Source organism: Cryptomeria japonica, chromosome 4 (assembly GCF_030272615.1).
Source record: "Cryptomeria japonica chromosome 4, Sugi_1.0, whole genome shotgun sequence".
Taxonomy (NCBI): domain Eukaryota; kingdom Viridiplantae; phylum Streptophyta; class Pinopsida; order Cupressales; family Cupressaceae; genus Cryptomeria; species Cryptomeria japonica.
In genome coordinates this window covers 756335344-756352357 of record NC_081408.1, presented here as the reverse complement: position 1 = coordinate 756352357, position 17014 = coordinate 756335344, and the positions used below count along the sequence as shown (strand labels likewise).

Below are 17014 nucleotides of genomic sequence, written 5' to 3'. Positions count from 1 at the left end.
AATTCTTCATCTAGAAGAAACGTAATTCTCAATGTTTTGGAAACTGGGGGAACTCTATTGCTATGTGGTTAAGATAAATAATTTTAATCATAAATGGAAGAAAAGGACTCTTCACAGTAATAATGAGTGACACAGATGCATTGGCTTGCAATTCTTCATCTAGAAGAAACGTAATTCTCAATGTTTTGGAAACTGGGGGAACTCTATTGCTATGTGGTTAAGATAAATAATTTTAATCATAAATGGAAGAAAAGGACTCTTCACAGTAATAATGATGTCGAGTTTGATGTTAAGCAGCAGGACTCATTGTGAAAGCCTCATTTGAAGAAGGGTTCCTTTGAGTGTGCGTAAAAGATAATTGCAAATGATGCCATGTTCATAAGAGAAAGTGGCATTTGAATGGTGAAAGATATGGAAGAAGTCATAGTGGCTGATCCCTACTATATTATCAAAGCTAAAGGATTGGGGGTGCCATTGCCACTCTTAGATGTGAGTGAGGGTAGCAAATCTGCATTGCATTGTGGATAGTACTAATAAGAAGAATCTGACCTCTATGGAAGCTGCTGGTTGAATTTGCCTACATAGCTCACCCTTAAACATATGTAGTTAGTTGGGTGAATCGGAGAAAGAATATGCATAGTTAGTTGGGTGATTCATGGTAAGGATTCACGTGCTTGTAATTAGTGTCATCTCCTATGCTCAATTAGATGTGACACCATTAGAGGTTTGTGGTGGTCTGCCTTAACCATAAAATTGCATTGTAGACTTTCTCAATTTGAAAACCTTATCATCAAAGGATTGTGTTGAACCAGAAGAGATGCAACCAAAATATGCAGGAGTTTCTTGAAGAAATGTGTACTGATCTGTAATAGAATGCAAAGAGTTGTAGATGAATTGAACTTAACAAAAATTGCCCACATAAAGATCAGAGAATAGTAAAGTCCCTCTTCTTTTTAGCACTGGGGTTATCCATCAGATTCATTTGACAGTTTTTAAAATCACAGTTAAGAAATCAACTTCAGGTAAAAGAAGATGGGATACATTGGTCAAGGTCTTGGTAACAATGGTTGTGGAGGGGCTTCTCCTGATGGAAATCTTAGGATTTTTCCAAGACATGCCTCTTTACTTGGGTAATACCTCTCTATTTGTAGACATAAGATGTCTTGAAAAATGTTTCAGAGGCCCTGAAAATTAAACATACAAAATTGTATCTCAAGTCTGAAAAACTTCTTAAACCAAAATATTGTGTTTGAATGTGTTTAACTTCACGTTATATCTCTTCACTTCTTGGGCGTCTCTTGTCAGACAACAACAGAGTCTAACAAAAATTGTGTCATTATATATGTTTAGATTTTTTCCTGCTAGAAATAGCTATAATGGAATTGATATCCAAATGTAAAAATCAAAGTGATGTAGTGTCACATATCTTCTAGAGATTGCCATCCTTGTATGAATTATTTTCATTTTCATTAAATATTCCATTAATATAACAGTATCAGGTGTTTATTGTGTTCAAACTTCGTTTCCTTTGCTTTTTGCTCATAACACATTATGTTTCTGCAATTTAGTGTCTTGATCCCTGGATTAACATGTAAGATCCATATTACAAATGGCATGTTTTAAAATATTTTCCTACACAGTACTATAATAATCTCTCAAGAACGTTATCTAGTATAACATTCACAGATAGTTTATCATGAAAAATTGTGCCTTACCTTTCTCCCGTACTAGTTGATTTGCAGCTGCACTTTAATTGAAGAATTTGTTTATTAGAAAGAAATCACTTTGTACCAATAAAGTTGCCAATGCATTAGATTGTTGGAAATGTTTTCTTTATATCGAATTTTCTGTTACATGTAAACTGGTAATTTTTTAGTTTTTCATTTTTTAGGCATATTCATGAGACATTTGCCTAGCAGACACTTAAATTTTTTTCCACATTTCAAGGGCAACCATGAAACATTGTTCCCCTTGCACACAATGAATATCTAAATTCAGTATCTTCAGCTCCTATTGATCTAGGTTTTTATTTCTTTGTTTCATGTTGGTTCTAGTGTTCGTTCTTGCACAATTTTATATTTTATTGGAAATGTGTGCTGTGTATTGAATTGTCTGTTACATGTAAACTGGTATTCTTTTAGTTTTTCAATTTTTGGGCATATTCATGAGACATTTGCCCAGCAGACACTTGTTCCTCTTGCACGCACAATGAATATCTAAATTCAGTATCTTCCACTCCTATTGATCTAGGTTTTTATTTCTTCAATTCAAGTTAGTTGTAGTGTTTGTTCTGACACAATTTTATCTGTTTCGTCACTATATCATCTATTGAAACAACTTATGTCTAGATTTGGATATCTACACCAAATGCTGAATGATTTGACTTTTAGTCATTTAATTAAAGTATCTTTAAACACTCGTGTAATTGTGGATGATAGGTATGCTTCAAATGCTCATGGATACAAACTTGGATGCTACACAGAAGGACTATGCTCAAACAGCACAGTCAAGTGGAAAAGCTTTGATAACATTAATAAATGAAGTTTTGGACCAGGCAAAGATTGAATCTGGACGCCTTGAACTTGAGACAGTGGCTTTCAATATACGTTCAGTCCTTGACAGTGTTCTGTCTCTCTTTTCTGCTAAAGTTCAAGCAAAAGGCATTGAGGTACCGAAGTATACACATGACATGTTTGCAAGCTTTTCAATATAAATTGGACCATTGTTGTGAAAGTAATTTTTAGAAGAAAGAAATAAATGGGAGGAAGGGTGGTGTTTTATTGTAATTATTAGTTGACTAGATTGTTGATTTTTGTTTCATGTGATGATCTCTTGGTGAAGAGAAGCTAGCAGTATTTGTATCTGAAAGAGTTCCTGAGGTTGTCATTGGTGATCCTGGGAGGTTTCAGCAGATCATCACCAACCTTGTCTGCAATTCTGTCAAAGTACTCCCTCCTCTTTTCACAATTAATTTTTCTTAGTTTTCTACCATGGTATTTTGTTTTTGGTTCTGTATGTTTTTTCAGTAATTCTGAACATTCTAATTGCAGCTATATGGCATACAATTAATGTTATCTGCTAAAAAATCCGCAAAATTTCATTGTCATAGTTTGCTCTCTTCCTAATATAGAAGTAGTTTAAGGTGTTTGGATTAATATCTTGTGATTCTTTGCGGACTTATTCAATGAATTTTTTTTTCAGTGTAATGTGATTTAGGTTTCTTTTTCTATCTCAACCCCAGTTTAATCATATTAATGCTTGCATATATTTAATGTATGATTTTATTATATATTATTCTAAAAACAGGAACTAAGTTAAGAATGCCTCATAAAATTCATTTAATGAAATATACTTTGATGTGAGAGTAAAATAAGAAAATCAATACTCATTGTCGTATGGCTCTTCACAAAGAGTATTATCACCATCACCATCATTGACATTAGGTGATGTAGGGTAAATTAGAAGAGCCACAAGGAGTACCATTTGCAGATGCACTTGAAGTACGTTAACAATTTCATGTAGTTCTATTAATTTGAAATTGTTATGCTGTTTTGCCATGTACAAAACTGATCGTGTTAATTACTTGTACAGGCTTGTGGGTAATTGCTAGGAAATTGTTGCAAGTGGTTTCTAACAATTTTGGTCCTACAAACAACTGTTGAGCACTTCAAATAGGATTCTCGTAGTTAGTGTAGGAGTTCATTTGTACATGGTCCTCGTTATTCATGACTCTATCAAGCACCAACTTGGAATAAATTAGTCATTGTTATTTGTTTGTAATCGATTGATATACATTGTTATGTTTTTATTTATATAATGCAATTTGTAGTGTAATAATTTAGAAAAACATTTCGTGCCATTACTTACATGAAGTCAGGTCAGAATTTGTAGATAATTGGCATTGATCAAACAATACTTGACGACTTTGAAAAAATGGAAACATAAATGTGTGAGCCTATTTACAAAGCAATAGAGAAAAAACAAGAGCAAGAGACCGATCTCACAAAAATATTTTGTTTCTTGTGGGTTCTTTTAGTATGAAAAGACATCCAAAAATTCAAGAGAAACAAAGAATCATTGGATACAATTTGGAACTTATAGAAGATACGGGCACATTGTTGAATTTTCTACCCCAACTCCTTGTGGGGCACTACATTATATTACAAGAAATTTGTGTTGAACATGTTTGTCAAGCACATTACCAACAAATAATCTAGTATATCTGAGTGCTTTCTGATTAATCTAGTATATTTGAGTGTTTTTGGATTAAACAATTAGTGTTTTGAAGAAAGAAGTTGTTTGGAGGAAGAAGAGTGAAGTGAAGCTCAACACAATGCTCGAGAAATTGATGTCATTAAGTCTAAATAATAGTGGTGAAATACCCTTAATATGGCAAGGGGAGAAACCAAGAAATTAGATGATCTCATAGATTGGTGGAACAAGAAGAGCGAAGGAAATTGTGAAAAGGCAATCAAAGAAAATCTATTAGCATGGTCTTTGAGCCAAAGTAGAAGTGTATGTTAGAGATAGAGTGGTGAATGAAGCAATTTCTACATCTGATCAACTTTGGAGAAACAATTTATAAGAGACTATTGGGTTGTAGATGCCATGTAACCTACTCTTGTTGAAGAAGGAAATTGTCGTAGGCATCCCTCTATCCTCTTTAATTCTTCATCCTACTCACTCCCTTTTGCAATTGCATGTTCTTTGTATGCATTGTTTGATGATTAATGATGAACAATAAATACCCAATAGATATTGGGGGGGGGTGAATCAGTATAGACTGAAACTTCCTTAAACAACTTAAACTGCAAAGACTGCACTAACTGGCAAACAGTATCACTGATCTAAATCAAGGCACTACCGGTAAAACACAATATGATTGTGAAAGACATAAACCTGTTCATCTAGATCATCTTCAGACCTAACATCTCATCTCAACTTCACCCATATGCTTAAGCAAGTAAACCATCAGAAATAAAATGACCATTGGATCAGCTTGCATTACCGCTTAACAAAAAATACTAAAACATCACATGAAAAAGCGTCACACATAACACACTGTTTTTTCACGTGGAAACCCAACTGGGAAAAACCACGGTGGGGATGAATACCCACAAGTTGTTCTTGAACTCTTCTGAAGTTCGCTCTGTTAGGAGCCTAGTCCGGTTAAAGACTTTACAACAGGTTCTGCTAGGAACCAATCCTGTTAGGGATCACCCGATTAAGGGATGGCTAAATACCCGGTTAGAGGTTAAAACCTTGTTAAAGGTTACCTTGTCAGAGGATTTAAAGAACTCAATGATTTTGAGTCACCTTATTAAAGGATTTACAAAAAGCCTGTTAAAGCTACTCGGTTGAGAGATTTTCCAACTGCTGAAATGGTTAGAAGTCAACAAGTAATACACTGATCTGATAACAACACTTAATGCCAAGGCAGATTCGCTTCAATTCCTTTACATCTGCCATCACACTTTGCAAATCTCTACTCACTTCTCTGGTCTGGCAAGAATCACCTCACATACAATCATTTGCCAACAACTTCAAATGAAAATCATCATCGACCTTATAGACAACAATTAGGTCGGTAGCCAAAACGTAAAACCCTAAGCATCTAGGTTAACAATACAGTCGATCCAATCCTGACCGTTCAAACACATTACATAGAGTAAAACAATCTTGAACAAATCTCAAGACGTTCTCCATCGTTCGCTCTTCACCGCTTTTGGAAGCTGATAACCCATCACGCGCTCTCCACCGTTTGCTAAGATTTTGCACATTCCCGAGGTAGATAGAATCAATCTTCTTCATGCAAGATCCTCAAGGAGATTCTTCATGCGCACAAGGCTGACGTGGTAGCACGATCTAATCTTCATTTCAATGCTAACTCATTGTAGGATGTCGTCGGTCGAATCACACAGACTTGGAATACACCAACCGGAAACCTTGAAGCTGAGACTACCAACTGGTAGTCATATCAAATGAAACCCCGATACAAACTTTGCATATATCGGTTCATACCATTATACCGGCTCACTTGCCAGTTTGCTTACTTCAATATACGGGTTCATACTTCAGCATATTGACATCAATGACAACATACAATATCATCATTTCATCAAACTCTGCACATATGCCAACATTGTTCCCTATATGCTTCCCTTTCCTTGTAGTAGTCTAGGTTATCCTTTGCTACACCTTTAATCCTACAATGTGGATTTGGTTATGAGAGGTTAGCTTGTGTCTACCTCAACTCTAAATTAAGTAATATGATCATTATTGTAGGATTATATAATTAAGTTGTCATAGTTTTCATATTTAGGTATTTAAGTCAGCTTGGGTGGCAGCCATGGCATAATGAAGTATATATGGTAGCTAGTGGTTATTTTATTATCATCAAATTGTGATTTGTGCTCTTATTGGAGATATTTGAAGGTTTCCCCCCCTCAAAGTAGCTTATTATTTTCAAGCATTTGCAACAAACTTCCTATTATATTCTTCTTTTGTGCAATTTATCCCATGACAAATGGTATCATAGAATGCTCTTGAAACTTAGAGGATAAGAATTTGTGAAAGTAGGGTTTTCACCAAATTTGCTCTCAAGGGGGCAAATCAGCTAATTTGTTGGTGATTTTTTTAGAAATGTGAGATGAAGGCCCTAGTAAGTTATAGTAAAAATTTGAGATTAGTTTGATTTGTTTTGAGTAAGTTATTGTAAAAATTATATTGGTGGCATCATGGTAGTCCCCTCTTTAACAAGAGACAAATATTATACATTCATTTTATTAAGGACTCCTTAAAAAGATAATCTAGTAGTTGAGAGATAAAGGAATAAATCTTGTCAAAGATGAAAGTTGAGATAGGAGATCTAAGGTGATGGTTGAACAAATAGTTTCCAACCAAGGTTATCGAGGTTCCCAAGATATGGATACATATAACAAGGCTTGGGAAGAAGTCTCCTAAGAGGCATATGGTTTTTTTGAGTTTGATCCTAATACCATGATGGATTGTTAGCCAAATAATTTAGTGGATCCCACTCATATAGGATCTAATAACTTGTATGAAGAATGTGCAAGAAGAAGAAGAAGAAGAAGTACGTGGAGGTGGAGGAGAAGGAGTAGGGAAAGAAGGAGAAAAAGAAAGAGAAGGAGAAGTCACAATAGCAACTCAAAGAAATTTGGAAAGGATTGCCTACTAAAGGAGATCTTGATTAAGCCATTCAATCAAATGCTAGGCTAGCATCTACCATCTTTCACCCCTTATTCTAAGGCACACCAAAAGTTTAGAGAAGTGAAAGAACACATTTAGCACCATAAGAGGTATCCTCTAGTGTCAAGGAGAACAATGCAAAGGCATGGAACAAAATGAAGAGGAAATTGGAGCAATGCAAATTCTAACACGAATAGTGCTACCTGAAAGGGAAGACCCATCTTGAAGTCTAAGTGAATTGTCTAGACACACATGAAGAAGTCAAGGATTCAAACAATCACAAAATATCTTATTAAATGGAAGTATTTGACTGCTGAAGTTCAACATGGGAAGATGAATTTGTTTTTTCAAAAGCATCCACAAGTGATCAACATTGAGGAAAATGATTGTACGAGGAGGGAAGAATGCTATGCCCTTAGTCCTATCGTGTGCATAAGTTTATGAGTAATCATATTGTGGCCACCTTACCTCTGAATCAAGTTATATGATAATTATTATGTTTTTATCTAGATAATTAAGTTGTACTAGTTATAAAATTTAGGCATCTAAGTAATCCTAGGTGGAAACCATGATATAATTAGGTATATGTAGTAGGTTTAAGTTAGTTTATCATGTTCATATTGCGAATTGTGTTCTTGGTGTAGACATTTCAAGATTTTCCCACTCAAAGAGGCTTATAATTGTCAAGTATTATCAATTCGCAACATATTTCCTACTATCTTCTTTTCTTGTGCAAGTTATTTCATTACATCCTCTTACCATTGTATATTTGAACATTGTGGTCCCAAAGATTTCCATCTAAAAATAGATTGCCATGAGGAATCACTGGAAGTTCCCAACATATTTCCCTATTTGGTGTTGCTTGAGTGTATTTTGTATCGACGAATAATCATATAGTATGATGGATTCTATTAGTCAACAACTCTATCCAATAAAATATTTCTCTTTTATTGCTCCCATGAACTTGCTTTCAATTAAGTCTACACCACCATTCTTTTGTTGCTAGGTGCTCATTGGGACTACTGTTTCCTTTCATTCCCATTTTATGTAGTTCCATGTTGATCAATTTGCCTTGCATAGTGCATGGATTGCCATGTTGTTCTATGCCTATGTATTGGTGACAATTTTTGCACCAAGGGCTTTATATAAGGTAATATAAAAACTCTAAAATCCTTAGGGGTATAGTTAACTGAGACTTTATGATACATGTTGTGCATGGGGGATTCTTTGTTCTCTTTATTGTATTATGAAACATTTAAACTAGGTAGGGTTTGAATTGTTGTATGCTGAAGTAGGCATGTGCAAAATTTTGGCCACCTTGGCTGCCTATGTGCTTTAAGCCCGACTTTTGTAGCATTAATTTGAGGTTAGTGGACAACACAAGGTGTCTAAAGGATGCGTCAATAGCATGTTGTCTCAATTGACAACATTTTGGGACCCCACTTACTCAATGGCTCCTATAAGAATGTCTACAATAAAATTTGCATCTTTCAATTGCCCCTCACAATCCATGACTTTGAACAACATTGCTTTTAGGGAACATTGCAATCAAATTGATTATTGATTAAGGGCTTGATTTAGGTCTTTCAATTGCCCCTCGCAATCCATGACTTTGAACAACATTGATTTTTAGGGAACATTGCAATCAAATCGGTTATTGATTAAGGTATCTTGCCATCCATTGGCAATGGTAGACACCACCATCTTGATTCATAAGTTTGTACCAAAAAAACAAGGAAAAACAAACCAAAAAACGTACGTTTAATCAAAGAATCTTTCTTCTCAATCTCCCCGGGCTCTTGCATGTGCATGGTAATAGATATCTAACCTTGTTCGAACCTTCAGTGTTCAATCTTCGTTTCTATACATGCAGTGACAAGCAAGAATGAAAGTTCAACAAGTGTGCTTCGTTTTTAAAATGTGGTAAATGTGTCTATTTCTGTGTTCAGGTTGTTTTGAGGTCAAATTTAGGGTTTAGTTGTGTTTTTGAGTTATGGATCAACCCATGAGGCCTAAAAGGCAAAAAAAATGCTTGGTTGGCTGTAGTTTGTCTTGGGTGCTGCTAAATGCTTTAGGGTTCACATGGGTATGCTATAGGGTGTACTTGGACGAACTTGGGTGCATCTGGACATGCCTTGTCTGCACCCACAATGGACTAAGTTGCAATTGTGGATCAGGTATAAACCTGGTGTAATTCTAAGGCAGATTGGTAACATAGGTCATGTGGTTTGAGGATTTGCTTTAGCCAATTGAGGGTTTGTTTCCACTAGCTTAGGTTGCTAATTGACCATCATACCCCCTTGTGGTAACATGAATCTTCTCTACATAAAAGCTGATAATAAGGGGCCCATATGTTTAGGTGCTTGATCTATGTTGAGATCAAAGGGTTCACAGGGAATTCACAAGGCAACTCTTAACTTTCTTTTGCTGGCCTGACTAAAGATGCTGTTCGGTTTCCTTTGAGAACTCACCTTGATGTGCAAGACTTTGCTGGGGTTTTCCTACACACAAGTTGTTTTGATGCTTAGTTATTTTTCTAGCCATTGCACACGTCGGTGTTAAGTGTTTTCTCAGATAAAGGCATGTAGGAGCATTTAAGTGCCTTCCAAGATAAAGACATTATAGACATTGATGGAGACAAGGCAATAAGAAGACACTGCTCTTTGCAGATTGCTGCCAGGGTGGCCCAACCTATGTGGTGTCACTCCATTTCCACATTATCCGTCCCACAACAATGCATGAAAGAATTGTCCATCCTAGTTGAGTACTCTCAAATGGATAAGTATTGGGTCATGCAAAGGTTATATTCACTTTGAAGATGACAACAACAGTGACACTCTGATAACAGCTTATGATGTGCAGCATTGTTGCCGTCTGGTTCAGGTTTCATTTGCATCCAGCTCTGTTAGAATGTGTGGCCTCATACTGCGGGGTTCATCCCTCTTGGCTATTTATACTTGAAATGTTGGGTTCACATTTTTTGGGTTTTTACCCATATTTTCTTTATATTACTTAGATTAGTTTTGGTATCTTTGAATGGTTTCCCATCACCCTATTACTGTTTGTTGTACCATTTACTTTGGAGTTCCATTTAATTACTTCGGTCATCTGCAGACATCAATATTGATTAGGATGCATTAGAGTTGTTTACGTTGCCTAAAATATAACAGAGGTTGTTTTTTGGATTAACACCTGGTTTACTCCAGAGCATCGTCACCATTAGGATGCATTAGAGTTGTTTATGTTGCCTAAAATATAACAGAGGTTATTTTTTGGGATTAACACCTGGTTTACTCCAGAGCATCGTCACCAAGGTGTTCACAATTTGGTTGATAAATAGGCATGCTTACCTTGTCCACAAGGGTCTAGGGCCTAAAATGCTTCCTTTTACCTTTTTATGATGTCTGCGTCAATGGATTGTAAATAGATTCATTTATTTTCCTTAAATTGTAGTTTGTGCCCCTGTGATGACCAGTAGTTGAATTTGCAATTAAGCCTCTTTACTATGTTGGCAGATTAAGGGATGTTCTACTGTCTTAGTTCGTCATTTGTAGGAATTTCCTTCAGATGCTTTGATTAACTCTTTCTGCTTTGTAATGTCGCTGTCTCCTCTCCTTTACCAAGTGATTTTCATGAGAAGTAAATCCTGAACATATTTGAAAAGCATAATGGCTGTATGTTTTGTTTAGGCTACGCAATCCAAAAAATGCCATTTGAGAACAAATGATAGCAACAAGTGAAGGTAGAATCTATATTTTGAGGATGGCAAAGGCCTTTCTTTTGAAATGAAACTCGTTTGAACTTTCGAACTATACAATTCTAATCAGGTCTTCAATGAAGAATACACCATAATCTTCTGATCCACCCTTACAAACGAACTGAGAAAAGTCAACTGTTATTTTTTTTTATCTCAATCCTGAAAGAGAAATTGGAAATTGCATGTAAAATGGATAACCTTTGAAGCTCCACCAAGCCCCTTTTTTGGGTGAACAGTGAAATGTAGCAAGGCGAAATTGGGTGATGCCTAGAAAGAAGTACCCCCAAATTCCTAGAAATAATATTTGATTGGGAAAATAGCAAGGGAACATGAATGGGGAGGATCTGGAATTTATAAAGTTGGTTGAGTAAATGTGCCAGGAGAAACCTTATTACAACTTTCCTATATTACAACCAGTTAAAATGCTCATTACACACTTACTGAATGTAGAATCTTAGTCGGGGGCTGCAAAATAAGGGGGTGTTTGCAATTTATAAAGTTGATTGAATAAATGTGTCAAGAGGAACTTTGTTACAAGTTTCCTATATCACAACCAGTTAAAATGCTCATTAAGCACTCACTGAAAGTATAATCTCAATTGGGGCTGCAAAATAAGTTTGTCAAAATGTAATTCATTTAAATCTTCAAGGCTATATATTTCGATTCATAAACATTTGATAAAAGATTATTACAATCTTCTCGTTCATCTTTATAAATCTTCTCAGAAAAGGTAAGATGTATTTCCTGGATACTATTTTGCAAGGGGAAATTGGGCAGTGTGCTAAGTGGAAAGCATTGAAAGAATCTTCGAAATTGTTTGTCACACTAACATACGCAGTGAAAAAATAAATGCACCAGGGCACACTTCAATTTTCCTATATACTTAATTCAGTTAAACAAACTGCTCATCCAGACTTAAGTTTTTGCTCTGCTCAATGACAATTTTCCATTGTTTTTTCAAACGTTTTATCATTTTTGAAATAATTGATATGTAAAATTTGAGTGACGTTCAACATTGTTTTTGACTATTGTGTTGGCAGTTTACAATGAAAGGTCACATCTTTATATGTGTACACCGTGCAGAGGAGGTCAGCATGCTCACACAGTGGCTTTCTAGCTCTAAAAAATCCATTGAAGATCCTGCTTTGCATAATTCCGACACCCTTAGTGGTTTAGAGGCTGCAGATGGGAGAAATAACTGGGAATCGTTTAAGTTGTTATTTAACAGCGAAGCTATATTTTTAGAGTCTGATGGAAAAGTGAAGTTCCCTAAGCTAACGGATGATGTAAAGCTAGCAGTTAGTGTAGAAGATACAGGGATTGGGATTCCCATTCATGCACAACATCGAGTTTTCACACCTTTTATGCAGGCAGACAGCTCCACTTCTCGGACACATGGGGGGACAGGAATTGGTCTTAGTATTAGTCGCTGCTTGATCGAGTTAATGGGTGGTGAGATTAGATTTATAAGCCGTCCAGGTGTTGGAAGTACATTTTCATTCACTGCTTTGTTAAAAGTGGGACAGGAGAACAGAGAAAGTGGTGATATATTACTAGGATCTGCAAAGCTAACGAGTCAGTTTAGAGGAATGAAGGCACTTGTATTGGATGGGAAGCCAGTGCGGTCTCTGGTAACAAAGCATCATTTGCAGAGGTTTGGGATAGAGGTCAAAACAGTCACTAGTTCTCAATTAGCTTTGTCTATGCTGAATGGAATGGATGGTTTTCCAACAGAGAGTTACGGGTATGCTTTCTTGATTTTCATTGTTTTTGTTAGTCTTTATTGCATAAAACTGATCGTATTATGGTTTTTACCATTCACCATACACTATTTATTTGTTTATGTAGTAAATAATTGATTGTTTTTTCCAATGGGCTAGGAATGACTGTGTCAAAGATGGGATAGACATGGTCCTAATAGAGAAGGATGCTTGGGGTCCTGGAACGGGCCTATTATTCCCATCTGAAGTAAGAGCTGGTCTCTTTCCAAGAGGACCCTTTCTACAATCAAAAGGATTACTTAAGATTATTCTCTTGGCAACATCTTTGACACCTGAAGAAACTCAAAAAGCGAAAGCTGCAGGGTTCGCTGAAACAGTTATTATGAAGCCATTACGTGCCAGCATGCTGGCAATTTGCTTACAGCTAGCGCTTGGCTTCAAGAGGAGAGAGCATCTAATAGAACCTTCAAAGCCCTCAGTCCCCCTTTCTAGTGTCTTGTCTGGCAAATGCTTACTTGTTGTAGATGACAACATTGTCAACCGCCGAGTGGCTGCTGGTGCACTGAAGAAGTACGGTGCTAATGTTACTTGTACAGACAGTGGAAAATCTGCAATTTCTCTTCTTCAGCCGCCACACAATTTTGATGCATGTTTCATGGATGTTCAAATGCCAGAAATGGATGGGTACATTCTTTACTATTCAACCTCTAAACAGACTAAACCGTACTTCTGGAAGGGGTTATGTCCTGCTTTTTAGGCCCTTTTTAAAGTCCATTTACGTAGCAAAACGCAGTTAAGCGAACCACATAATACAAAAAAGAATTAACAAATCCTGAAAATTTACGAGCATGTTCTATTTAAGTGAAAACTTAAGTTATTTGGCATGCTTTATGAAATCTTATTTTATTGTGTTTCCTTTTCTCATCAGAACGAAAACAACTTAATGTCCTACATTTCATAGATTAAGAGATAAACTTGCTTCATAGTTTCAGTGGGTTATTCACATTGTGGTCAAACCTTAAAACTCTAAAAGGTCATCTGTTGTTTTGGCATTTTCAGTATTTCCTATTATGACAAATTACTTAAATCCTTCCATATTTCATGTATCTTCAGGTTTGAGGCCACCCGGCAGATTAGAGCGGCAGAGCTTTTCAACATGGAGCGCAAAAGCAACTGTGGTGAAATGCAGGTTGTTCACAGCAAAAGGTGGCATGTACCGATCCTAGCAATGACAGCAGACGTTATCCAGGCAACTCATGAGGAATGCCTGCGATGTGGCATGGATGGATACGTGTCCAAGCCCTTTGAAGAGGAACAATTGTACAAAGCCTTAGCTCCATTCTTTGACAAATCATCAATTCCATAGCATCAATATCATGGGGATGTGCCACTAAGTCTTTTGTAGGAGGTTGCACAGGGCTTTGGCTCCATTTTTTGATAATTAATTGTTAGTAAGAGTCCTAAAGTTTTACCTTTTTAAGTATTCTTAAGATCTCCCATGTATTATAGTAGAATGGGACGGTCTGCTCTTTCACTGGTTACAGTTGCTTACAGACTTTGCAACTTGGAGGATAAAATTGCATTTGTAAATTGAAATTAGGCTGGTTTGAACTCTAATCGCTTCACTCCCAATGATTCCTATACTCTGCAAGTTTCAATCCATGTTACGTTTGCATGCTCCCTGTCATATATCATACCTACAAAGAAATAAAATTAAGGCGTACGGAAATCGATTCACAAGTCCTAATTATTTTTTATTACATAGAATCTACTTTTGGACCGAATCTTCAATCATGTGACACGTTAATTTGGGTTGAAGCAAACAGATGGGGAAATAAGTTCAATTTTAATTATACTGAATGGGATCAGAGATGAAATCCCGTAGTTCTGTTATAGATGTCTTCACCTTAATAAAGTGAGGTTGAACATAAAGTAGAAGGGAAGAATATATTAAAATCATTGTTTATCGGATTTTGCTGGGAGATATTGATTGCATTTATGTTAAGTGATCTTTCCATCTTAACATCATGCCCATTGTGTGATTGGTTGAATTTACTATAAACATGGGAGGAGCTTTTCATCTTAATCTATTTGGACTAGATCGATTTTCCTAACAGTAGCAGCCTCTCGCTTAGATCTTATTAGATCTTATTCAAAACTGTCATTAAGGAATTCAGCGTCATTTGGGAGTTCTCATTAACTTGGGAAAGTTATTTGCAACTTAGAAATGACTTTAAATTGGGCACTGCTCTGATCAATGACATTCATAAGATTCGCGAGTTTTTTCCTATCTCTTCAATTAAAATTATCTACTCTATCACATGCAATCTTTTTGGAGGATTGGAGATGGCACCCATGCTATGATATTGATAGTTTTCCGCTCAAACTTATAATCATAAATTTCTAACTCTAAATTTGAAATTGAAAGTGAATTGGTCCGAGTCTTAAAGTTGAAATGGAAAGTGAATTGGTCTGAGCCTAAGAGGTTTAGCTTGAGCTTTGCTGTTTGGAACTCCAAAGCTGAAGCTAAGGCACAATTGCTAGCTTGGAAGATCCTCCATTATAAAATTGCTGTTGGACAATGTCTCACAATTCTCTTTTGCTACTTCAAATGTCTTTTTTGTCACAAGCTGGAAACCGTTAAACATGTTTTTTGGATGTGTAAATATACACAAACAAATTTGACAATTAATTTTGACTTCTTCCAAGTATTTTTAACAGAAAATTAAGGTGGAAATCGGGTTCTTCAGATAGTGCAAATCTATAAACTGTTCTCTTTGTAGAGGAAATAAGCATAATAGGACAAAAACTAAAAAATTATTGGGCTTCGTAACCCTTGAAACTATGCTTTGTACTCATTACTAGAAATAAAAAAATTACATCTCTAAAACTCACTCCTATGTCTACAGAAATCCATTTATTCAACCACAAACTCCTAAATTACCTTCTACATAAATTACAATGCAACAACAATTTAACTCCTAATATGCCTCCTAAACTCCTAATATACCTCCTACGTATGCTACAAAGAAACAACAGTTAAACAAATAAATCAATTGATAGTTAGTTCTTTGATTTTTCAGGAGTTTGATTGCATCATCAGCATTGTTAGGGCTGCATTGTTCTCAAAACGTGATATCAGATTTCTTTTGGCAATCTATCTTATTATATATTTGGTTGCTTTGATGTACATTGTTTTCTTTAATGCTTTTACACCTATTGAAGTGATTATGCATGGTTTACTTTTTATTGTTAAATTGCGATAGTCATCTCTTGTTAAGTCTTGAAACAAAAACTTAGCTTCAATGCAGAGCTTAAGAATCAATTAACTCAAATGTGGGCCAAGCTAGTAGCTATTGCCAAAGACCACAATGGATTTCCTCTTTCAATTGTATACTTTTTCGTAGAGTTTCGTTCTTGAGGTCGTAATGATGAAGCTTTGGTAAGAATGTGTCCTAATCATTCAAGCTAATGAGGATCCATGTTGGCCTTCACTAGGATTTCAAAATCATCAGACTAAAGAAAAACGACGTCACAAGTAATACACTTAAGACTCTGGATTAATCTCATCATGCTCAATTGGCTCATCTTCCCCAATAGTATATTAAAAGTTTGATCTTGAGCTTTCTATAGCTTCAAGCAGAGATTGAGGTGAACAAACATTGAGTCATCATCCGTCGTTGTGTTAGGTGGTTGCATTTTATGGAATGTGTTAAAAAACATTCCTATTACATTCACAAGTACATGAGTTGTATGGTTGGCTCAAAATGCATATTGTTATCAATTTAAGATTTTTGGTTTTGTGACGAAAAAATCCCACCAATGTGTTGAAAAACATATTATATGAAGATGATATTATGTAAGAATATTGTAAATTCTTAACACATTTAATGAATCATGTCGACAAAATAAAGAATCTGCCAAAAGTTTATATGGTTGAAAGGTCTTTCTGCCATGACACCCTAGAAGAGAGAAAACCCATTGTCTACTTGTACATTTGCAACTTTGACATAGCTTTATACAATTGCTTTGGGGCTCGAAACACTTTCTCCATGCATATGAACAAGGCTTTTATGATTTCAACGATAAGATGTCTAAATAATAGTTGTAGAGCAACGTTAGATTGGGAAAGTATCATGCAACATGGAGAGGAAAGCACATATCTTAATCCCATCTATCAATTATGTCTCATAATGACATACACCTAGCTTCGTTATTTTCTATACCCCTTATCACCTCCTTGACCCTATCCAGGGCTTCATATAAATATCCCATGGGGGATTTATCCATATCAACTAGTCTCAAGAATTTTACAAGATACTTTAAA

General features: G+C 35.8%; 1 protein-coding gene across 2 annotated transcripts in view; it reads left to right on the top strand.

The window, feature by feature from the left end:
* The window catches only part of LOC131037891 (probable histidine kinase 6), a 30945-nt gene extending 16515 nt beyond the window's left edge, over positions 1–14430 (top strand). Inside the window, exons 7-11 of one of the 2 annotated variants that reach the window (XM_057970131.2) lie at positions 2439–2668; positions 2847–2945; positions 12007–12710; positions 12847–13371; positions 13801–14430. In XM_057970131.2, the coding sequence (XP_057826114.2) occupies positions 2439–2668; positions 2847–2945; positions 12007–12710; positions 12847–13371; positions 13801–14053 (1811 nt within the window). In that variant the 3' untranslated portion in view covers positions 14054–14430. The remainder of the gene's footprint in view (positions 1–2438; positions 2669–2846; positions 2946–12006; positions 12711–12846; positions 13372–13800) is intronic. The other variant, XM_059220134.1, reaches the window with a different exon arrangement.
* Positions 14431–17014: the final 2584 nt, after the last annotated feature.